Raw genomic sequence first — 26115 nt, forward strand, 5'->3', positions numbered from 1 at the left:
AGTTAAGCCAGGCTTAGGATGATGGAGTGATTCTATTGAATAGGGATTAGAAGCTAATGATTTAAATTAAGAGACCAGTACTTGAAATAAATTTAGCAAAAACCCGCTATGCTATGAATAGTAGACCCTTACAGATTCTTTTTATTAGCCCTACCCATCAAACTAATCTTTTTCAGGATCGAAAGAATAAGGCAGGCTTTAAACAAGTGGTTTACTATTTGATCTATATTTATAGTATCTATTTTAAGTTTTCATTTTATTTTCTAGTAGGTGCTACATTAATAAAGTTCAAAATTCAAAAGGTACAGAAAGATGTACAATGAAAAAAATCTCCCTTCCATCTTTATCTCTTAGCCATACTGTCCCTTCTCTGAGACAAGCAAAGCCAGCAGCTTCTGATGTATTCTTCTAGAGAGATTCTCGGTGTACCTTTCGAAGGCTCTATTTTTTTCCCTGCCCTCTCCCACCCTCCCTGAAATAGTACTTACCTAAGCTATCCCTATCTGTAGGACTTAGAAAAAGGTGAGAAGGGGTCTTTACCTCAGAGGTCTTAAGGCCACCCTAAATAAATCAAAGTAGCTCCGTCCCATCTAATAACCTGACTCCAGAGTTCCCTCAGCCACTATACTCTCCCAGGCTAGACCATGCTTTAGACTTGGTTATCACTCGGAAATTTTCCACATCAAAGATCTTTCACTTGGAAATTAACCTCAGATCACAGTCTCTTATTTCCCACCTTTTGCAATCCTGTCTGCTAGCTAAGTCTGTTTTGAGATGATTTCCACGTCCAGTCATTCCTCCTGTGCTCTCATGATCTAGCTGGTCTCCTCATACAACTTGCTTTTCTCCCAACCTCAGTCTCCAGATTTCAATGATGTTCACATCAAGCTTTTTTACTCTTGTGCCCCAGCCCTTTCCTCTTCTATCATCTACCTGTCTTTCTGATTCCCAGCAGTGCTGACCTCTGATCTCCCTTTCCTGCTCCTGAACTCATCACCAGTTTACAGCACCAAGGTACACTATACACCTTCAGCAAAGCTTTCAGTGCTGTTTTAGCATTCTTTTGAGTGGTCTCTAAACAACTAAATCTCTTCAACACCAGCTTTAAGCCTTTCTTATTCCCTGACACCCACCTGTCCTCCTCTCTTATTCTGTAGAAGACATCACTTAATTTACTGAAAAGATCCAACAAGAAGCCACCTCTTCTCCCTACCAGTCATTTTCAGGAGTGAGCTGTCTCAGAGGAGGGAGCAACCCTTTCCCTGTACTCTGGATCCTGCTCCCCATCTCCTTCAGGACTTTGCACTTAATATTATCCTTTTTCATATTTTAATTCCCTTGCTTCTCCTTTAAAACCTGCCTTTTCCTTGGTTTTCACAACACTATACTAATTTGGCTCTGATCATCTCTCCTTTGCTTTCTTTTCTCCCCACCTGTATCTGCCCTTGTATGAAAACATTCCTATGGTTTTGTCATTATTTCTCTCCTCCCTAGATCACACTCTTTTCAGGAGTTTCAACTATCAACTTTTTCTTTGGTTGGTGTCCTCTCCTCTTTGCTCTAGTCATACATTTCCAAACTACTTTTGGCTGTCGCCACCCGGATATTTCGTTGACACTACAAATTCAGTGTAATTAAAACTGCTCTATGACCTTCTCCTCCTCCTGTCCTCACTACTGTACCACCCTCCCAGTTAACCCAGTCTGAATCATGGACATGGCTGACTCCCTAGATTCATTCTGCTGTCAATCCTCTTACAGTTCCAGTCCATTTCTTTATCTCCCCCCCTCCTTTTCTCTCTCTCTCTCTCTTTTTTTTTTTTTTTTGTCTTTTCAGGGCCGCACCCAAGGCATATGGAAGTTCCCAGGCTAGGGGTCGAATTGAAGCTGCAGCTGCTGGTCTACACCACAGCCATAGCAACTCAGGATCTGAGCCACGTCTGTGACCTACACCACAGCTCACGGCAACACCGGATCATTAACCTGCTGAGTGAGGCCAGGGATCGAACGTGCATCCTCATGGATACTAGTTGGGTTCTTAATCTGCTGAGCTATGATGGGAACTCCCAGTTCCAATCCATTTTCATTCCCAGTTCAGATCCTCCTGACTGGTGGCTTCAACTGCAGTTAACAAACAGTTCTTCATTATAAACCCCTCACTTAGGCCCTCCCTATTTTCCTAAAACCTTGGCTCAAAAACTTTTAGCCTACAAACTCATCATACTGAAATCCAGAGCTTTCTAATATGACTTCATAATTAATCCAGCCTTAAAAACTTCCACTGTTTCCCTTTAAACACAGTATGTCCCAGTAAAATTGTAGTTTGACTTAAATAAAAAAAATAAGTCCACCTAATGATCTGAAGTAGGCAAGGAACTTCAACTCAATCTAAACTCATCTGCCATCATCCCATCTCTTTCCCAACCTAGAACTCTTTGGAGATGGCCAGTGTGCCTCTTGGGACTGGTCAGCCTAATCTGGATTACTTTCTTTTGGAATATTTCAAATATATGCAGAGTAGAGGAAATAGTAAAATGAACTCCATCATCAAGCTTAAATATAACATTTTGCCAAACTTATTTCAATTATCACCAATCCTGTTACTAAATATTTTTAAAATGCTGTATACCCATATACAGGTATAAAAAAAAGATATATCACGCCTGCCCCTTACCTCAACAAATACTTTTTAAACAAATGTTAGACTTTTGCCTTTTCACTCTGCATATATTTATATCACTTCAATTTGTTTATTTTTGATACTTATAAATTTAAAACAAAATCTTTCATAAAAGGATATAAATAAAAACAATTTTATGTTGTATGTAAAACCAAAACAGGGTATGTGTAGGAATAAAAAATTTATGCTGAACTGTGGTTTTTAGCTGAGGGAGAATTAATTGTCATGTTAAATAACTGTGTAACAAATGAGGCCTATTTTATAGCCTTACTATCTATGCTAAGTGTCTATGGACCAGTATCATCATCTGGGAACTTATTAGAAATGTAGAACCTGGAGCCCCACCCAGGTCTCCTGAATCAGAATTCACATTCGAACACCACGCCTGGGTGACTGGAATCCATAAGAGAGTCTGAAAAGCACTGTTTATGACATAATCAGAGGGATTTCCATGTGAATATACTGACTTAGTTGGGCTTCCCGATGTGTAACTAAATAATTTTCATTATTGTCATGATGGATTTGATTTAAAGACAGTTTCTTTGATATTTAACCAAGGACAACTCCTTGAACTACAAGAAAATATTCCACACTGCCTTTAAAAGCTCAAATGTAACCATGTGTTTGAGAAATCTCTTGACAAGCCTAGAATGGGTGAGCCAGATACTATAAAGGTCTGAAAAGGTTTGAACTTTTTCCCCTTGGTGTCCACAGTGGATCTTACTGCCTATTTATAAACATTCAAGAAAATAACGTGCCTATCAACAGAGAGTTTTTGCTGTTATCAATCCAACTAATAGGAAGGCATAGAGGTGACATTTTTCTGCCAGTGACAGTGATTTGGGCTATACTCTGAATGATAGTCTGACAAATGGCTGGCCAAATCAGGAACAATATGGAGCCACAGGAAATTTTCATGTGTGCCCTCTTAGACAAGGAATCTCTCTCCTGTTCATTATACGGTCCTGAGTGAAAGGGGTGATAATGCTAATACTGTCAAGTTGAGGCCCAGGGTAATAAAGGCGGTGGGCATACAGAAAGATAACTTGACCTGCCCTTTCTTTCACATTCAGTAAAAAAAGAGGAGCAGAAAGAGGGAAGAAAAGGAAAATTAGAGAGGTTATAGGAAAATGGTCTAATGATTAAACAGTTTAAAGATTTATACCTTAGAACTAAAATGGCGTATGGGTTTTAAATTTTGTTTAAGGCTTCCCTCAGGTTTTTATTTACAGTATAGTTACCACTTTCTTTCCATTATAAAAGTAACACAGAATTAAAGAAGGAAGAGAGGAAAAACCATCGATTCTCTGGTTTCCCTGTAAGTGTCAGGTATATTGCACATCAGCATAATTACCTCCAATCGCAATCAGGCGATCTCCCCGCTGAAGATCTGCAACTGCAGCAGGTGAGTTTGGGGCCACTGTCTCAATTATGACGTGCCCAGCATACCCGTCAGTTGACTGGACAAGACGAAGTGTAAGTCCAACACTTTGTAAATTCCCCTTTATTAATTCAACCTTGGATAAAAAAAAAAATGAAAACAGAGTCAATGGGTTGATAGTGGTGGAGTGAGAACACATTAATACACTGAGAATACTATGGTTGGCATTGATTTTTGTACCATAGTGATTATTAATGCAAATCAAAAAAGGAAGTTCTGGAAATCTTTATTTATTGTGACAATATAAATTAACATATGCTCAGACTGTATATTTGGGCCATCAAAAATTATACACTTTATCTTCAGTGTGTCTTATTAAAGATTCATGCTCACTGTAGAAAATTTGGAAATAAAGGCAAAATGAAAAGAAAACCACTCCAATCATACTATCTAGAACTATTATTCATGTTATACTTTCTAATATATATCTATTTTAACAAATATATCCCATTATGTGATATACTGCAATCCCGTTCTGAATATAATCCTGAATCTTGCTTTTCTGAAATATAATGGGGATAATCTACATTGTCATTAGATGCACTTTAGAATCTCCATTTTTTATGATATGTTGCTAAAAAAATTTTTTTGGGGGGGAGTTTATGCTTATGTTTTATTAAGAGTTATCCTGTGAAATATCCTGTTCTAACTCATCAAGATCATTTTGCTCTCTACAGGAATGTCATCCAATTTATCAGGAGTATGTGTCCCAGATTCACATCATCCATGAAAAAAACCAACACATGCTATCTGTCCTCATTTGAATCACTGATTTTAAAAAGGATAGAATGCGACATCCCTCTAAATGACAAGAACTCAATCTGTGTTTACTGAGCTAAATTACGAACCAGTCTAATTGTATTATCATTCAGATCATGTCCGTTCTTCAAGATATCTCATGATAGACTTTACCAAATAACTTGCTAATATCCAAATATATCACTGTCTATATTGCTTTAATTTATAAATTCCACTTAAAAGCTAGAAATTCAATTCTCCTACCTAATGACGTTGGTCTGTAAAAGAACCCTTGTTGAACGTTGTTAATATGGCTATTAATAGATATTGTAAAGTTGCTTTTAGATTAAGGAAAATCTTTTATCATATTATGTCCCAGAAATGGGAAATGCAGGCAGGTTTTGATTACCTAAAGGTTTACAACCACCCAAACAACCCTTCCAATAAAATATTTGTGTTTAAACCTCTAAAAACATTTGTCCAATTCTTGCCTTATGATATAGTAAATAACTACAATAAGTGTTTTTCAGTTAATGAAAGCCCTTAAGAACACGTTCTCTCAAATCATGAGCATAAATATATTCTTAATATAGAGTGTCAAAGCTGTAATTCAAAATGCTAATTTCTAATTATCAAAAAGCTAATGGCAGCAAATGGGTAAAAAACTAAATTGTACGAGTCTGAGTATTACTTTAAGTTTTAAAAACTAAGACTTAGGAGTTCCTGCCATGGATTAAGGATCTGGAGGTTGTCACTGTGATGACGCAGATTTGCTCTTCAGCCCGGTGCAGTGGGTTTAAGGATCTGGTGTTGCCACAGCTGAGGCGTAAGCTGCAGCTGCGGCTCAGATTCGATTCCTGGAAAAGGGACTTCCATATGTCACAGGTGTGGCTATTAGAGAAAACAACAACAAAAACCTAAGACTTGGAATGTTTTTTTGGGGGGATTTACTCTTTGTTCGTAAAGTGGAATGGAGGTTGAGGGGATGGGGTTGAGGAGAGAACTGAGGCTAGTGCAGGCTTTTGCGTAATTCAGTTTCTTATTTTCTCCCTACCAATCATATTATTCTCTTTGCTTTTCTTAGTTTCAAATGATTCTTGAAGTAAACTTTCCAGCTAGAAAAAGATTTAAAGTTTTTAGTAGGAATAATTAATAAGGGCAAATACTAAATTACTCCCTTTCCTCACCCAAATTTACTGATTATTAGTAAATGCTCTTAATTTCATACTTAAACAGCATAAAGACCTTAAGACATTATTTCTTTCACCTCTTATTAAAAGCTTATTTCCTTTTTTTTTTTTTTTTTTTTTTTTGGGTCTTGTTCTAGGGCCGCACCTGCAGCATATAGAGGTTCCTAGGCTAGGGGTCAAATCGGAGCTACCGCCGCTGCAAGCCTATGCCACAGCCACAGCAACGGGGGATCTGAGCTGCGTCTGCAACCTACACCACAGGTCACTGCCATGCTGTATCCCTTGAGGGAGGCCAGGGATTGAACCCCCAACCTCATGGTTCCTAGTCGGATTCCTTAACCACAGAGCCACAAGGGGAACTCCAAAAGCTTATTTCCTTTTAAGCTCCACACCGCTGACCCATCGAGTTTTGGTATTACAGTTTCAGCATTCTCTGAAATAAATTTAAAACTTAGAATTAAGTTCTAATAGTGATTCAAAAGTGAAAGTACGAGTTCCCACTGTAGCTCATTGATAAGCCTGACTAGTATCCATGAGGATGTGGGTTAGATCCCTGGCCTCGTTCAGTGGGTTAAAGGATCTGGCATTGCCATGAGTTGCGGTGTAGGTCGAAGATGCAGCTCAGATCCTGTGGCTGTGGTGCAGGCCGGCGGCTACAGCTCCCATTCGAACTTGAGCCTGGGAACTTCCATATGCTGTGAGTGTGGTCCTGAAAAGACCAAAAAAAAAAAAGAAAAAAAAAAGTATGAAAACACCTCTTCATTATTATTAAACAAGATTAAAAAAATATATTAAACTATATAATTCTCCCTCCTACCCAAGTATCTATTTTAAAATTTTATTTAAAATTACTGGATAGGAGTTCCCATCGTGGCACAGTGGTTAACGAATCCGACTAGGAACTGTGAGGTTGCGGGTTCGGTTCCTGCCCTTGCTCAGTGGGTTAACGATCCAGCGTTGCCGTGAGCTATGGCGTAGGTTGCAGACACGGCTCGGATCCAGCGTTGCTGTGGCTGTGGCGGAGGCCGGCGGCTATAGTTCCGATTCAACCCCTAGCCTGGGAACCTCCATATGCTGCGGGAGCGGCCCAAGAAATAGCCAAAAAAAAGACAAAAAAAAAAAAAAAGCTTAAAAATAAAATAAAATTACTGGCTAGACCATGTACTACAAAACACATGTCAAAACAGAACCTTTTAAATGATGGGATAAAAATGAACAAATAGAAATCCTAATATTTTCCCTACCTCTGGGATAGCATGAGGCATGCACTCCCTGAAATATGACATTATTACCAGAAAGGCTTTAGTTTTTAAGGTTTTATTATGGAAAAATTTAAGTATAAACAAAAACACAAAAAGCAAAATGAACCCTCTGGTAGGTTATAAAATATACTTGCAAATTCTCCTATCCTTGAATATATGTCTCTTTGCAATTATTACTTTACCAAATCTGCCATGAGAGATACAACCTGTTTCTCCACCCTTCTCTCAGCAACCAATGTAACTAGAAAAAAATAGGTGAAGACACAGACAACCTGAACACTATCAACCGTGACTTAAATGACATTTATAGAACACTAGATCAAACAATGGTAGAAGATACATTCTCTTCAAGTGCATACGGTAAATTCACTAGGATGTGCTAGGTCATAAAACAAGATTGGATAAATTTAAAAGGGCTGAAATTCAGGTGTATTCTCTGAAGGAATTAAATTAGCAATCAACAAAAGGATCATGAGGAAACCCTCAAACATTTGGAAAGTAAAGCAACACAGCTGAAGTAATTCACGGTCAAAGAAAAAAATCAGAAGAGAAATTTTAAAATATTCTAAAACGACAAAAAAAAAATATTCTAAATGGAATGATGATGAAAATACAACCTATCAAAATTTGTGGGATGCAACTAAAAGTCTTCAGAGGGAATTCACAGCTTTAAATGCTTATATCAGGAAAAAATATCTAAAAATAGTGATCTTAGTTCCTTCCTTAAAAAACTAGAAACCCCAAAAAAGCAAGGACTAGAAGCACAAAAATCAATGAAGTAGAAAATAAAACAATAAAGAAATCATGAAGTCTAATTCAATGAAATATCAATGAAACTGATAAGCCTCTAGGCTAGCCTGAGAAAGACACATATTACCAAAATCAAAACAAGAAGGGAGTATCACTACAGAATCTACAAACATTAAAAGGGTAAGGCAACATTATGCCCAACATTATGCTAATATATTTGACAACCTAGATGAACTGGAAAAAATCTCTTTGAAAGACAAAAAATAATAAAAACTGACTCAAAAATAGAAAATCTGAATAGCTCTATATATCAAATACATCCAGTTCATAAACGTTCACATAAAAAAAACCTTCCCAGGTCTAGACTGCTTTATTAGTGAATTCTTAAAATAATAATCTTACTTGGAATCTTGCAGAAACAGAGAAGGAGGGTATGCTTCCCAAATTATGTGTTAAGGTCAATGCTACCCTAATTCCTAAACCCAAACAAAACAAGAAGGCAGAACTACAGACTAATCATATTTCTAATGTTTAAGTATGGATATAAAATTTCTTAATAAGGTTTTAGAGAATTCAACCCAATAGTATATGAAAAGGATAATAATTATAACCAAGTAAAGTTGATTTCAGAAATTCAAGGTTGGGAGTTCCCATTGTGGCTCAGTGGTAACAAATCAGACTAGTATCCATGAGGATGCAGGTCTGATCCCTGGCCTTGTCTAGTGGGTTAAAGATATGGCATTAACATGAGCTGTGGTGTAGGTCACAGATATGGCTTGGATCTGGGGTGGCTGTGGTGTAGGCCAGCAGCCAAAGCTCCAATTTGATTCCTAGCCTGGTAACTTCCATATGCAACAGGTGTGGCCCTAAAAAGAGAGAAGAATCAACAACTGTTTATAATAAAAAGCCACCAGCAAACTAGAAATACAAGGGAATACCCTAAATCTGATTATAAACATCTACAAAAATCTACAAGTGACATAATACCAGAAAGACCTGTTTTCTATCCATGATCAAGAACAAAGAAAGCATCTTTGCTCTTACCACTTCAACTCCGTATTGTATTGGAGAGTATAGTCAGGGTCAAAATGTAAGAAAAAGAGAAGACATAAAGATTGAAAAGGGAGGAGAAAAAATGGTCTGTATTTGCATGTAATATGATCTTATACAGAGATAATCCCAAGAAATCTACAAAACTACTCTTAGAACTAATAAGTCAAATCAGGTCAGAGTACAAAGTCAATAAAAAGGAAATGAGTTTCTATATATTACAAATAATTAGAAAATAAAGAAACCAAATTAGTTTATAATAGCACAAAATATTTAGGATTAAATTTTTAAAAATTTGTTTACTAAGGTAACACTGGTTTATAACATGTTTCAGGTGTATATTATATTTCTACATCTGTATACACGAGTGTTTACTCATCACCAAAAATTTAGTTTCTATCACCATATAGTTAATCTCCTTTACCCATTTCATTACTACAATCTACCCCTACCCTGAGCCTCTTCCTCTCTGGTAATCACCACTCTGTTCTCTATATCTATGTATTTGTTTTTGTTTGTTCATTTATTTTGTTTGTTTATATTCTACATATGAGTCAAATCACAAGGTCTTGTCTGACTTGTTTCACTTAGGACAAAAGGTCCATCCATGTTGTTACAAATGGAAAGATTTCATCTGTTTATGGCTGAGTAGTATTCCACCATGTTTATACATATGACATCTTCTTTTAGGATTAAATGTAACTGTATGCTGAAAACTATAAAATATTGCAAAGGTAAATTAAAGAAGACCTAAATAAATGAAGAACAATAAATACCATGTTCATAGATTGGAAAACTCATTATTATAAAGATGCCAATTCTTCCCAAATTTATCTACAGATTCAAAATAATCCCACTTATAAATCCTTTGGAAAGGTAAAGGACCTAGAATAACCCAAACCATCCTGAAACAGAATAAGGCTGAAGGACTTAAACTACCCTCAAGGCTTACTATACAATGTTAGAGTAATCAAGAGTGTGGTATTAACCTAAGGATAGACATTAATTGTAGGAATTAACGTCATTATTTCTTAATGTATCTTTTTTTTTTTTTTTTTTGGGTCTTTTTGCCTTTTCTAGGGCTGCTTCCCAAGGCATATGGAGGTTCCCAGGCTAGGGGTCCAATCGGAGCTGTAGCCGCCGGCCTACGCCAGAGCCACAGCAACACAGGATCCGAGCCGCGTCTGCAACCTACATCACAGCTCACGGCAATGCCAGATCCTTACTTAACCCACTTAGGCCAGGGATAGAACCCGCAACCTCATTGGTTCCTAGTTGGATTTGTCAACCACTGTGCCATGACGGGAACTCTAATATATCAAATTTTAGACAGTCTACTGACTTCCTACTATAATAGATAAGGATGCTAGCCCACTTTCCTTCCCTCAAACTACAGCTGACTTATCACATCATTAGTTTTAGTTCCTCTAAATAACCTCTTTATAACTTTAATTAGTATACTATGCCCCTGTATTTCTTATTTCATCAGCTATTGACATTATCTCTCCTGATATCAGGACATCTATCTTTCATCTCTCTTTACAACTTCTACTTTCTAAACTCTACTGTCAAGGCTGATAACTATTATATTTATTTCCCAACTATTTTTAAGTTATCAAGGTTGACTAATTCTAAAAACTAAAGTCAGCTATGTGTATAATACTGTGACTATCTACATGTTATTTATTGCAAACCTGGACAATTTTATATTTTCTATCTTGCGTAGCCTTTTGTTTTTCTTGGTGCCTTTTTTTTCTTTCAACAACATCACTGTCATAGGATTTATGTAATAAATGCTGCTTCTGCAACTAGCTTTTAAATTCATCTATCCATTCTTTTACATATCAAATTATTTACCACCTAGTCAAGAGGAACTTTTTCTATACTTCCTGCCCTTCTGCCAAAAAAAAAAAAGCCAGTTAATAAATGTAGAAGGAATGATCAGATTTGAAAAAAATCACCCTTTTGTAATCCTCCCAAAGGAAAATAAACTGTTTTAGATTAAAAACAAAACAAAACAAAAACAAAAACAGAAAATAAAAAAACAAGACAGGAGTTCCTGTTGCGATGCAGTGAAAATGAATTCGACTAGTATCCATGAGGATGCGGGTTTGATCCCTGGCCTGGCTCGGTGGAGTGGGGATCTGGTGTTGCTGTGTCTGTGGTACAGGCCAGCAGCTGTAGCTTTGATTTGATCCCTAGCCTGGGAACGTCCATATGCTGTAGGTGTGCCTATAAAAAGCAAAAAAAAAGTATGAGTTGGTAAGATTCTAGTTTAGGGAAAGAAAATCTGCAGAAACATTTGTGAGACATTGGGAACATTTTAATATAGACTGAAACTTTGCTGAAATTAAGGAATTATTTTCTTATGTGTGATGATGGCTATTGTAGTTATGCAAAATGTCCTATTTTTAGAATATTCATACTGAAATATTTATTGGTTGAAATATTATGTCTTCAACAATCCTTGCCTATAACTTCAGGCAAATATTAACTTCTCTGAATGTCACTGGCAAAATGAGATGTCTTTCTCAAATGTAGGAACTATGAATAAATGCAGTATTACTGTTGTCGTTATTAATAAGACTTAGCATTACTAGTCAAAATGGGATACAAAAGAAATTTAACAACCAATCTGCTGTGAATGAACTCAGTAATACAGCTGAGGAAACAAGGCAAACATATTATGAAACTAAACATCGATTCAGGACATTAGAATATTTAAACTACCTTATATTGTTGAAACATTAATTTACTTTTATAGGATCAAGATTGAGAAGCTGGAGTTCCCATCGTGGCGCAGGGGTTAACGAATCCGACTAGGAACCATGAGGTTGCAGGTTCGGTCCCTGCCCTTGCTCAGTGGATTAAGGATCTGGCGTTGCTGAGAGCTGTGGTGTAGATCGCAGACGTGGCTCGGATCCAGCCGTGGCTCTGGCATAGGCCGGCAGCTACAGCTCCGATTGGACCCCTAGCCTGGGAACCTCCATATGCCGTGGGAGCGGCCCAAGAAATGGCAAAAAGACAATAAATACATAAATAAAAAGATACCATCTACGATGATGAGGGGGAAAAAAAAAGATTGAGAAGCTAAAATAATTTCATGATCATATGACTTTAAAAAACCGTCTTATCTGAAAAGACAAGGATGATGACTGATGTCAACATTTAGTAAGAGAACAGCCAGTTCAAACCTACTAGAAGAAGAATGGGTCAAGCATGGCCCTTACTTCCAAAGAAAAGAAATTATACCTATGGAGGTAAATATCTTTTACAAAATTATGTTTTCATCCCACTAAAAAGTTTCCTCTAGGTAGTAGACTAAAGATATACCAAACGAAAGGAAAAAGGAAGGAGCCAAAAAAGGAAGAGCAGGGAGAGAAAAATTATATTTCTTTTCGATAAATGAAAGCATAGCAAAGAAAAAAGTGAACATGGAACAATAAGTATTGTCCTTTGGATTGCAAATCATGAAAACTTTTTACTAAAAACGATTAAGAGTTCCCTGGTGGCCTAGTGGCTAAGGATTTGGCATTGTCACAAGAAGAAAAAAAAAAAAAAAAGATAAAAGTGAAGGCAAAAATGTCTGATAACAAACATAGGTATGGATTACAGATGAGAGGCCTTCAGACAGTTCCAACAATCATCATGTAATAACTTTTCCTTTCTCATAAGAAGCCAATTAGATGTTAAGTTCAACCAAAACTGGGGTACTCCCTTATTCCAAAGGATAATCTAGGATAAAGGAAAAAAGTAAAAACTTCACAGTCAAAATCTTTGTAAACAGTGAAAGTTTGCTTTCTATGTTTCTTGTAAAGAACAAGGAAACCTGATCCCTCAGTGTCCCAAGTGAGGATCAAAATTGGGATCGAAATTTCTGCTGCAGAGGAGGTAATAGATGAGGTCACAACACCTCTCCCCTTTGAAGCAGTATCTTGGTTTTATATTCAGTTTTAGGCTAAATCTTCCAAATCCAAATCTCTGGCAATGTAAACTATATAAACTCCAGAGTCCTGAGATTGCTTAGACCACAAGGACTCTTCCTTTGTCAAGGGTTGGAAGCATTGTGGCCAGTGTCTAAATACCAGTTAGCATTGTTTTAGAGAGTATCTAAATTATATTCCAAGATAGCACACAATGTGCCACAAGACATGTATGGATAGTGTGACAGGAGTTCAAGGGAGGTGAAGACTGTCTCTGGGTGAATAGTCTGGGTTGGGGAAGGCTTCATATATGGGAATGGTATTTGGTTATACCTTAAAGTATGAGGAGAATCTGAACAGATACTCATGGAGCTGGGGCTTGGGGGTGTGGCATGCAATGGGAGAGGCAATCATTCTAGGCTATGGATACACTGGTAGAGCAAAATAAATAGAGAAAAAAGTTTAGGACACATCAGAAAATAAAAACCATCATGATAATGTCAGTTGATTTAAATGTGAGAGAAAAATTCCTACCCTAATTATAACAAAACACATTTTACTAGGAAAAAGAAATAGCATTTCAGAAAACATTTCATAGAATATAACAGAATCCTACACATTCTGACTATCCTATAGAGGAAAAAGTCCTACAATACGTTATTTTGCAATAAATGTATATAGGGTTTGCTACTGATATCTATTTTCTATAAACATGTTCTTTAACCTGTACTCGGGCATGGTAGATACAATAGAAAGAAGAAATGAAGTTAATACTTACTATATGCTTAGTAAAAAAGACACTAATGTTTGCCAAATTCTTTCTTCCCCTCTCTCTGGGACTAGTTCTACAACCCTCTAATCCCTTGTATGGTTATAGTGGGAACAGCCATTCTTATATGACATGGTTCCATTGCTCTTTCTCATCAGATGGTCCAGGGACACAAACTTTACCCAAGCTAGACTAATCAGAGTTCCTTTCTGGATGGTGGGAATTCAGATTCAGAGATTCCTTGAATGGAATAAATATAAATGTAGCTGTGAGTAACTGTGTTATCTTCACTTGGACTGGGAAGGGGAGAAAGCCAATCTGCAGAGTGAAGAACAAAGCACATAAACATCTAGGAACAGAGAAAGGCCTCACAGTGGTTTAGTTTTTGGTTCCAGTTTGTTTCTAAGGCCTGACTGCACTCCTATTAAAAGCTACGTAGGGGAGTTTCTGTTGTGGCTCAGTGGAAAGGAACCTGACTGGTATCCACGAAGATGCGGGTTTGACCCCTGGCCTTAGTGGGTTAGGGATCTGGCATTGCTGTGAGCTGTGGTGTAGGTCGTGTATACGGCTCAGATCCCATGTTGCTATGGCTGTGGTGAGGGCAGCAGCTGCACCTTTGTTTTGACCCCTAGTCTGGGAACTTCCATATGCCACAGGTGTAGCTCTAAAAAGCAAAAAAAAAAAAAAAAAAAAAAAAAAAAAGAAAAAAGAAAAGAAAAGACTATGCAGGACCTAGTGCACACAACTGTGAACAGTGGCCCTGGCAACTGACTGTGGCATGAAACACCATGGTATCCTCAGAATAAGCATCCCCCCACTTTTTTCCCTAAGCTAATTTTAGTGGATATCTATTCCAAACAGGTTCTAGTTTACCAGGCACTGTGTTAAGGACTGTCCTATATAGTATCTCATTAAAACTCAGAGTCCTGTGTTTATTAACTACAAAGCTACAAATATATTTATAAATGTAGGATGGAACCCACCAGACCTAACCTTAGCATCTGCCACCTGCCCTTGCAGGAACCTGGTGCCTGCAAGATGGCTCCAAGAAGGCGGGGAGCATGTGCGACAGCACTAGTCCTGACCCCAGAGGCTGCCTCTTCCACGAACAGGGGCTTGTCCAGGAGCTGATGAAGGCTCAGGGCTTCAAAAGTGTGGTGCTATCCTCCTACAGAGTGAAACCAAGTCCTCCTAAAACAGAGTTTCCTTACTGAGTTTACGGTTATTCTATCTATAACATTATTCCCTTTCTGTCACCTCTGACCCTAATGCTGTGCTAATTAAACATTAATCAACCAGAGTCACAGGGCTAAGACTGCTGTTATAAATATCATCACTAATGTACAAACTCAAGCTTTCTCCAGGGTAAAATGAGCTAACAGACCCATGAGGCATGGACCACCTGGCCTGAGAATCATAACCAGAGACTTCCTGACTCCCAAAAGTATGACTAAGAAATGTCACATAGGGAGTTCCCGTTGTGGCGCAGTGGTTAACGAATCCGACTAGGAACCATGAGGTTGCGGGTTTGGTCCCTGCCCTTGCTCAGTGGGTTAAGGATCCGGCGTTGCCGTGAGCTGTGGTGTAGGTTGCAGACGCGGCTCGGATCCCGCATTGCTGTGGCTCTGGCTCCGATTCGACCCCTAGCCTGGGAATCTCCATATGCCGCAGGGGCGGCCCAAGAAATAGCAAAAAGACAAAAAAAAAAAAAAAAAAAAAAAAAAAGAAATGTCACATACAGTATGGGATTAACGGATACAAACTACTATACATAAAACAGATAAGCAACAAGGATTTACTGTATAGCACAGAGAACTGTACTTAATATCTTATAGTAAACTTTTAATGGAAAATAATCTAAAAAAAAATCACTGAATCACTTTGGTGTACACCTGAAACTGACACAATACTGTAAATAAACTATGTTTCAGTTAAAAAAGAAAGAAAGTAGGAGTTCCTGTTGTGGTGCAGTGGAAACGACTCCAACCAGTATCCATGAGGATGTGGGTTCCATCCCTAGCCTTGCTCAGTGGGTTAAAGGATCTGGCGTTGCCATGAGCTGTGGCTGTGGCTGTGGCTGTGACTGGCAGCTGTAGCTCTGATTCGACCCCCAGCCTGGGAACTTTCATATGCTGTGGATGAGGTCTTTAAAAAAAAAAAAAAAAAAAAAAAAAAAAGAGAGAGAGAGAGAGAACACAGTGGTTTACCAGTACGGAGAGGTAAGGGGGAAGGGGCATGGTGGGCGTAGAGGATTAAGAGGTAAAAACCACTACGTACAAAATAAACAAGTTATAAGGATATATTGTACAACACTGGGAATATAGCCAATATTTTATAATAACTATAAATGGAATATAACCTGTAAAGGTGTAAAGCACTATGTTGTACACCTGAAACTTAAGACTGTGCATCATCTACACCTCAATTAAAAAAAAAATCACATTACTAAAAAAAAGTCACAGAAATGTCACAAGATTATGATTAATCCCAGCCTTTGTTGTTCCTTTTTAAAAAGGCCCTAACTCAAAGACCAAATTGGAAGAGATCTGAGACTTGTCTCCAACTCCCTTGCTTGGTACCCTACAAATAAACTCTTACTTTGATTCAAACACCTGCTGTCAAAAGTGGGGCTCTCTACACCTTGGACACATGAGCCTTTGCTCCATAACAAGAGCACCCTCAGGCTGGCGACTCCTGGAGTGTCAGCAACAGAGAGGGCCTCTGAAGGGTGCAGGTTCAGGCACCTCCAAACTCATAAGCTGCATACCTAGCGTCTCCATGATGCTTGAGCTGCCATCCCTACCCCCAGGGCAGCATGATGGCTTCAGAGAGCCTGGGAGGAGTGGGGGCCATCCTTGCTGGCCCAGGAGCATGTTCCTTGTGCCTGCCCTTGTAGCACCCTTCATGTGCTAAATTAAAGTGGTCTTTATTATCTGTAATTCCTATTTTAGTGGTTTATAGTCTGAACTGTTATGAAGAAACGCTTTGCAATGTCACTGTACATAATCAGTAAACCAGTCTATAATAGAGACAGGAAAAAAAAAGTAGGACCGAAAGTATTTTCTCTCTGGCTTAGCCTGTGTCAACTAAGCCTGAATTTTATTGAAATGAAAATATTTCTACTAGAGTAGAAATACTATTGCTAGTGTTTTTTTGTATGACATACCCCCAACAACAAATTTACCAACTGTCAGCAATTGCTGACACATACTAACTAAACAGCAATTACATGAGCTGAATCATGAGGTAATACAAGATTGCAGACACTCTGCATTTAATTTCTCCAATAATGTCAGACACAGGTTAAAAATTCTAGCTGCATGTGTGCCTATCTGGTGGAGAACAATTTACTTAAAAACATCATGATAACCTTTAAAAGCTCGCGCTTTCTGACTTCTTTCTAGCCTTTCCTGGACCCAAGCTGGGATGCCTTATTTTCACTTGATGGGGAAAAACAACATATTGATTTTTTAATCCCTTCCTAACATGAGCATTTTATATAATGGATAAGAAGAGGATATATTTTAATAACAAATCAATATAACTATTTTACAAACTGTTCTCTCTTTGAGCCTGTGACACTGAGCAAAAAACCAAAAATATAAGAAAGAGTAAAAGGATCACTAAGTGAAAGACCCTAAGTTACTCTTACCAGGTATACTTTTGAGTATTCTTTCATCAAAAAAGTTTCTGAAAAAGATATCCTAAGGACTAATTCCTAGCTTTTTTAGTGGAGAAGTGGGGCAGGAAAGGGAGAAATGACACAATTACCTATACATGTACATATATGACACCTGTATAAAACTGAATTTTTAAACAGCAGGCTTTAATTTTTTTTTAATTTTAATTTTTTGCTTTTTAGGGCCACACTTGTGTCATATGGAAGTTCCCAGGCTAGGGGTCGAATTGGAGCTCCAGCTGCCGGCCACAGCCACAGCCAAGTGGGATCTGAGCCACGTCTGCGACCTACACCACAGCTCCCGGCAACGCCAGATCCCCGGCCCACTGAGTGAAGCCAGGGATCAAACCTGCATCCTCATGGATACTAGTTGGATTCGTTTCTGCTGCATCCCAGTGGGAACTCCCAGACAGCAGGCTTTTAAATGCAGATAACCATTCTCATTCCATAACGGGATAATCATTTCTGGTCCATAAAGTAAACTAATACCTATTTTCCCAGAATTGTCATTATATTAAAATAAAAAAAGATGCCCACGACCTTCAGGCACATTGGTGTATTTCTTACCTTCTCTCTCCAAAATGAAACAGTGGCAACATTTTCAGAAAACCAACAATGACCTAAGAAACACATTTAGCATAAACTAGAACAACCCTACGGAGAAGAAAAGTAATAGAAAGAAATGTATTTAGAGTTTCGCTCACTCATTCAAACTCGTGCTGAGTCTGAAAGGTATAGTCATGAACCACACAGATGAGCTTCCCTGGCATCATGGAAGTAGGAAAGGTAGGCATGAACGAATAATTACAATACCTGTGTGATTTAATAGAACTCATCTAACTGACACTTAGAAAGCAGGGAAGGCATCCCTTAAAAACAAGTATAATTCAACACATGAAGGATCAGTTGGAGTTTGGTAGGCCAGGGCAGAAGCGGAGGCAATATATCTAAGAGAACGGCAGGTCTGAAAGAGGAGGTGAGGGTTAGCACGAAGTATTTGAAGAAGTGGAAAAACGTACAGCTCTTTGGCAAATTCAGTCTATGTGAAGAGGGAGGGAACCTTGGTTCATTCAACTGAAAAAAAATCTCTCAAAGGAAAGCAGCATAATATCAGTTCCACTACCAATTTCATGCCCAAGGTGGTCAAAATTGATGAATGATAACCAGTATAAAAAGCATTTGAATGTGCTAATTCATGCTATGTAATGTGGCTGAAACTTGAATGCAAATAATATTTAATACACTTGGATCCATCTAAGCCCTTTAAAGGTAAAATTTTGATTTTATGAATATTAGCATAAGAGGAAGGTTTTCTCTCCTTAAAAAAAAAAAACAAAAAAACCCTAAAAAGTCAAATGGGTTAAAACTGTGCTCCAAATTGCTTAAGTTTGATTGCTTGCTGTAAGACATACCATTTATAAATAAAACATACCATCTACAAAAAATTTTCATAAAGATACATGTATTTGTAAATCATTAAGTGCTTTTCCTTTCACAGGCCACTTCTACATTATCCACATTCCCCAAACTCCAGTACTCTCGAGGCCCTAAAGCACAAACCTAGGGAGTCGGAAAACAGACTTCTCCTATGGACACATTCTATTCACCTAACCAAAAGCTGAATGTTGAAAAAGATGCAATTCATAAATTGCTAAATAAAGGCTGAGGCCCTAAAAATAAAACCATAAAGTTCTCTCTGCTTTTCTCAGGGAGATCTGCTGTTGAAAAGACCTGTCACCTGGAGAGATTGCTCAGGGCTATGAAAGACAGAACGCTGGAGTTCTGAATGCCTACACACAGTGACAGTGAGGAGTATAGAAACAGGTCTGACTGGGGCAGTTCAAGTTCCAGCTAAGTTTCTGGGCTAGTTCAGCCCAGCCCTAGGACCAACGAGGATCCAAGGGGTAAGGTCGTTGGACTAATTCATTCCCATCTGTCTGGGCAGATTGAAACCTAATTCTCCTTTCTACCTTCCTTCATTTTCCTGTGCAGTGGGTAAGATCCCAGAGCCAGCTACCAAAGACCCAGGACAAAAACATTAAATATGGAAGGGAAGGAGTTCCCACTGCAGCTCAGTGGATTAGGAACCCAATACAGTATACGTGAGGATGCAGGTTTGATCCCTGGCCTTGCTCACTGGGTTAAGACCCAGCGTTGCCTCAAGCTATGGCATAGGTCGCAGATGTGGCTTTGATCTGGTGTTGCTATGGCTGTGGCATAGACCAGCAGCTACAGCTCTGATTGCCCTCCTAGCCCAGGAACTTCCATATGTTGCAGGTGCGGCTGTTTTAAAATAAATAAATAAATAAAACATGGAAGGAAAACCACTTAACACAGCTCTTTTCAAATGGCCAGGTACTAGATTACCTTAGGGCAGTGATGGCTTGGAATAACAGAAAAGCTTCCTATAGGAGCTTTCTTTTTGAGAAGCACAGTGATGCCAGATGGCTAGTGACAAAAAGCATCTGACTCCAAAAGAAGAGAGTCTTGATGAAGGAGCTGTCTACACAGTTTAATCCCTGTTAAACATTTCTTGGAGGAGGAGGATTTCCTATTCACTGCAGTAGTCAACTACCACCGCTTATCTGCAGTGGTTTGTTGCCTACATTTTAAAAAACTGAAGAAAAAAAAAAAAAAACGACAAAAAACAGCAATCCTGTCAGCTATAACATGGGCTTTTGTAAACTGGCTAAGGATCCCATATAGCAGTTTATACACTAAGTCCACACCTCCACCTTCTTCTCTTCCAGGTCTCTTTTCAGTATTGGCCAGCTCTCCATTCTCTAGCGTCACCTACTTCTCACAGGTTACAGAGATTTGGCCTGCTTTCCCCTTCCTTTTACCATCTAGAACTCATGCTAGCTTCCTCCCTCTAGTTACCCCAGAAAAGTGCGCTATTCTTGAAGGGCCCTCTGGCCGGAGAAACATCCTAAATAAACAGGGGTAGAATTAGAGTAACAAGTATAGAGATTCTAAGAACAATTAGCTTATAAACAGAAGTTTTCAAAAATACGTACTTGAAAATTGAACGGTTTGTGACAACCAAATATCCTGAATATGCTAGGAGTATTCAAATTTTAAAAATGGTCTTTAAAACTCATTCTATTATTGTAGCACCCAAATATTTCTGCCAGAAAGCCAGAGAAGAAAAAAAAAGTAACCAAAATTTTTGGAGTTCCCGTTGTGGCTCAGTGGTTAATGAATCCGACTAAGAACCATGAGGTTGCGGGTTTGATCCCTAGCCTTGCTCAGTGGGTTAAGGATCTGGCATTGCTGTGAGCTGTGGTGTAGGTTGCAGATGCGGCTCTGACCCCAAGTTGCTGTGGCTCTGGTGTAGGCCGGTGGCTATGGCTCCGATTGGACCCCTAGCCTGGGAATCTCCATATGCTGCAAGAGCGGCCCAAGAAATGGCAAAAGGACCAAAAAAAAAAAAAAAAAAAAAAAAAAAAAAAAAAAAAAAAAAAAAAATTACATGCTAAGGATTTCTAGAGGTTACTAAATATCATTGTTTATGATGTGGTGTATGATCATAATGGTGTATGACCATTGTATGATCACCTTTACTTGGCTTGTTCTGGGTTATGGCAAATGAATTCTGAATATCAGGAATCAAGGCAATTATGACTATTAAAGATTTATCCTCAAAATGGAATTATAATTGAGAAGCTGACTTCTAAAACTAGAACAACTTTTCTTTTGTATGTTGATTTTGTATTATGAAACTTTATTAGTTGTAACAGTTTTTGGTTTTTATTTTTCTTTTATCTTTATGTGTATATTTTTTCTATTGTACAGCACAGTGACTCAGTTACATGTTCCATTATAAGTGAGTAGACAGAGTTCCCAGTGCTACACAACAGTATTCCATTGCTAATCCATCCCGAAGGCAACATTCTGCATCTATTTACCCCAAGCTCCCAGTCCCTCCCAGTCCCTCCCCTTCCCTCTTGGCAACCACAAATCTATTCTCCAAGTCCATGAGTTTCTTTTCTGTAGAAAGTTCCTTTGTGCCATATTATAGATTCCAGATATAAGTGATATCATATGGTATCTGTCTTTCTCTTTCTGACTTACTTCACTCAGGATGAGAGTCTCTAGTTCCATCCATGTTGCTGCAAATGGCATTATGTCGTTCTTTTTTTATGGCTGAGTAGTATTCCATTGTGTATATATACACACCACATCTTCCTAATCCAATCATCTGTCAGTGGACATTTGGGTTGATTCCATGTCTTGGCTATTGTGAATAATGTTGCAATGAACATGAGGGTATATGTGTCTTTTTTAAGGGGAGTTTTGTCTGGATATATGCCCAAGAGTGGGATTGCTGGGTCATATGGTAGTTCTATGTATAGTTTTCTAAGGTACCTCCATACTGTTCTCCACAGTGGCTGTACCAGCTTCCATTCCCACCAACAGTGCAGGAGGGTTCCCTTTTCTCCACACCCCCTCCAGCATTTGTTATTTGTGGACTTATTAATGATGGCCATTCTGACTGATGCGAGATGGTATCTCATGGTAGTTTTCTCTAATAATCAGGGATGTTGAGCATTGTTGCAAGTGCTTGTTGGCCATATGTACATCTTTCTCCGAGAAATGTCTACTCAGGTCTTTTGTCCATTTTTCAATTGGGTTGTTGACTTTTTTGCTGTTGAGTTGTATAAGTTGTTTGTTTACTTTAGAGATTAGGCCCTTGTCAGGTGCATCATTTGAAACTATTTTCTCCCATTCTGTAAGTTGTCTTTTTGTTTTCTTTTTGGTTTCCTTTGCTGTACAAAAGCTTGTCAGTTTGATTAGGTCTCATTGGTTTATTTTTGCTTTTATTTCTGTCGCTTTGGGAGACTGACCTGAGAAAACATTTGTAAGGTTGATGTCACAGAATGTTTTTCTTATGTTCTCTTCCAGGAGTTTGATGGTGTCTTGTCTTATATTTAAGTCTTTCAGCCATTTTGAGTTTATTTTCATGCATGGTGTGAGGGTGTGTTTCAGTTTTATTGATTTGCATGTAGCTGTCCAGGTTTCCCAGCAAAAAGACTGTCTTTTTCCCATTTTATATTCTTGCTTCCTTTGTCAAAGATTAATTGACCTAGGTGTCTGGGTTTATTCCTGGGTTCTCTATTCTATTCCATTGGTCTGCATGTCTGTTTTGGTACCAGTGCCACACTGTCTTGATGACTGTGGCTTTGTAATATTGCCTGAAGTCTGGGAGAGTTATGCCTCCTGCTTAGTTTTTGTTCTTCAGAATTGCTTTGGCAATTCTGGGTCTTCTGTGGTTCCATATAAATTTTTGGACTGTTTGTTCTAGTTCTGTGAAAAATGTCATGGGTAATTTGATAGGGATTGCATTGAATCTGCTGATGGCTTTGGGTAGTATGGCCATTTTTACAATATTAATTTTTCCAACCCAGGAGCATGGAATATCTTTCAATTTCTTTACATCTTCTTTAATTTCCTTGATAATGTTTTATAGTAGAACAACTTTTATATTAAATAAGTTATTGAGCTGTTTGCAAGAGGAACTTCCATGTACAATATACTCAGCACAGAATATGTTAGAGGTATAACTTTCTGGTCATTTGATTGAATATGAGATGTGAGACCAATTTGTTTATGGTTACAGGGCACAGATTACTGCCATGCTAAGGACCAACAGCTTACTGTCCATCTCAATGAGAAGCAGCAATGAAGCTGTTGAAGATCTAGGGCCAGATTTCATATTTTACCATCCGTCATTGTTTCTTTTGGGCCATGCCTGTGGCATGTGGAAGTTCCCAGGCCAGGGACTTCAACAACCAGAGCCACAGCAGTAACAATGCCAGGTCTTTAACACACTGTGCCACAAGGGAACTCACATCCATCACCTTTCAAAACCATAACCATAACCATAATTGATGATTCCATTAATTCCATTATTGCCATGCTAAACACTCACAAGGGAAAAGTAGATGTTCTTGTTCATATTCATTCTCTCTTTTCCTTCTTTCTCTCCATATACAAACATCCTAGAGTATAAAGTAATATAAGTAATATTTGGTTCAATTCTGGAGTGAGCCAGAACTAAAGTACTATTATTCAATTTCTGCTTTTAAAGCATATTTCAATAAATTTTAATTCTGAGAAGTTATAAAAACAATTTCTAAGATATAGAATGAAAAAGGAAACACATATGAAAGAAAATGTTGAATCTCTGTAGCATCATTCTGTATAAATCTAATCTACTTTAATGCTCAGACAGTTTTAACAGCACAGAAGATTCAAACTGAAACATTTCATAGAACACTCAACTACTGAGTAACTGTGTTGCTTCCAAGGAGTCAACGAAATACTCAGTTGCCTTCCATTCAGGTTTATCACCCTAACAGAAAAAAGAGCTATTGTGTCCATTAGCTATCTTCTTTGTAAATTGTCTCTTAGCAGAGAGGATTTACAATTTAGATACACATGATTATAACTGTCTTTTTCACGGAAAGTATAACTTTTGAAACAGATATATGGTAAATGTCTTGTTATTGTTTTGTTTTGAATCTCCTGGCATACAAATTACTATCAACTCTCACAGAACTTCTCAAAAGACTTGTCGTTAAAGTTTAACCAATTCATAAAGGTTTAAATCAAAATCGCTCTTAAACTCCTACGCCAGATAAAAAAGACTGTCAAGTAAAGAGAAGTGCTATTGCAGATGTAAATTTTCATGCTCCCTGTCCCAAATGATGACAAAAATTATTTAAAAAAAAAAAAAAAAAGGAAGGTTGGTTTTTAAAGAGGCATACGTGAACACTACAGGGAATAAATCCTAAATTCTCTTTAATGGGTTTTACATGTAAACATTTTCTTTGACAGCAGAATGCCTAAATTTTTAACGACTGCCTTTTAATGAACAGTTAAAGCAAAGCAAATACACTGAAACCAGTGCATCAGTACTAAGGCAGAGTCAAAATTCTTTTTTTTTCTTTTTCTTTTTTTTTTTTTTGAAGAAAAACTGCAGTGTCTAGGATGGCTTGTATTCAGTGTTGGGTTTGAATTCTAGCTCTAATATTTACTAGTTTTGTAGTCCCAGGCAAGTGGGTTATCCTCTATGAGTCTTATTTGTAAAAAGGGGATACTAAAATCTATCACACTAGATTGTTGTCAAGACTAAATGAACTACAGGAATAGACGTCTAGCACAATTCAGGCATTCCCATTATCTCTCTTCAGGTAGATTAGGAAGATAAGATTTCTTTCTGGGGGGAAATACAAGCGAGCCCTTCCTCAATTTTCAAAACAGAATGCCAGCTTGGCCATCTGATAACCTGGTTTCTAAAAGCAATTGGATGGTAAATTAGGAACGTATTCTTTCATTGCCTCATCTAAGAGACAACAAAGACATAGAAATATGCTGAGAAAGTAAAGTCCATTATACAAATACAATTGACCTAAGAGATCTAAAGAATAAAAGCGATACTCTGCCCAGGTTCAAAGACCCTTAGGAAAGTAATCACATCCAAATGATTACCATGCAATACTCTTAGGTTTCTTCTTGTCTCTCTCAGTGCGATTGAAGCCTCCTTTAATATTTTGATTTGAAACTAATTTAAATTTTATACAACCATTCCAGTGAAATAAAAAGCTTTGAAATCTATGTCGTCTGAGTTGTTATGGAAACAATGGAGTGGAACACTCTTGCCCTTTTTAATTCCTTTGCCAAATAGAAACAGATCTGTTTGGAGTCGCCAAGTGGACCCTCAGCTTTCCGTATTATCACTGTTCTTCTGCAGGGTGATTTACATCTCACTATGGAAGTGTGAAAGCCTTAAGGCCAGATTGTTTACTTTTTTAAATTATTCTTTATCTTGAAATAATCTCAAACTTACAGAAATGTTGCAAAAATAGTACAAAGGGTTTCTCTGTTTATCTTAAATCCAGATTTATCACTTGTTAATAACATTGTCCCACATGTTTCTCTCTCTCTGCATATTTCTTCCTGAACCACTTGAAAATAAACTGCAGACTTCTCCTCATCCCTAAATATTTAAGTGTTTATTTCCTAACAAGGACATTTTCTTATACAACCACAGTACAATTATCAAAATCAGAAAATTAATATTGATAAAATACTATTATCTAATCTACAGGCTTAATTCTAGCTGAGATGTAACTCTGAAATACCTACCAATAACCTTTTATTTCTGCATAATCTTTGACCAAGGAATCGTTTAGATCAGGGGTCAGCAAACTATAGCCTCTGGGCTGTTTTTAAAAAAGTTTTACTGGAAAACAACCAGATTCATTTATGTATTGTCTCTGGCTGCTTTAGAGTTAAAACAGCAGAGATGAGTAGTTGCTACAGTTACTATATGAATCACAAAGTCTAATATATTTCCTAACTGGCCTTTTATAGAAAAAGTGTGCCAAACCATGATTTAATAAATGGGTGTGAATATACACATACTGCCATTATAGATTTCTTTAAACATCAAAAAACTGGAAAAGGTCTAAATGTTCGTCAATCAGACTGGTGAAATAAATTATCGTATAAAGTGGCATATCATGCAGACAAGAAACAATAATATGTACAGAGACAAAAATATGCCCTTAGTACACTGCTTAGTTGGAAAAAAAAAAAGTAGGTTATAAATTACACAATCTCATTTTA

At 37.8% G+C, this 26115-nt stretch overlaps 1 protein-coding gene across 1 annotated transcript in view; it reads right to left on the reverse strand.

Moving 5' to 3' along the window:
• PDZD8 (PDZ domain containing 8) overlaps window positions 1-26115 on the reverse strand; it is a 101692-nt gene that overhangs the window by 4978 nt on the left and 70599 nt on the right. Inside the window, exon 4 of the mRNA XM_001927541.5 lies at window positions 4034-4196. Within this exon, the coding sequence (XP_001927576.2) occupies window positions 4034-4196 (163 nt within the window). The remainder of the gene's footprint in view (window positions 1-4033; window positions 4197-26115) is intronic.

Source organism: Sus scrofa, chromosome 14 (assembly GCF_054392235.1).
Source record: "Sus scrofa isolate SSC_HxYL_T2T_F1_AM1 chromosome 14, Sscrofa_HxYL_maternal_Yorkshire_Landrace_v2.0, whole genome shotgun sequence".
Classification (NCBI taxonomy): Eukaryota; Metazoa; Chordata; class Mammalia; order Artiodactyla; family Suidae; genus Sus; species Sus scrofa.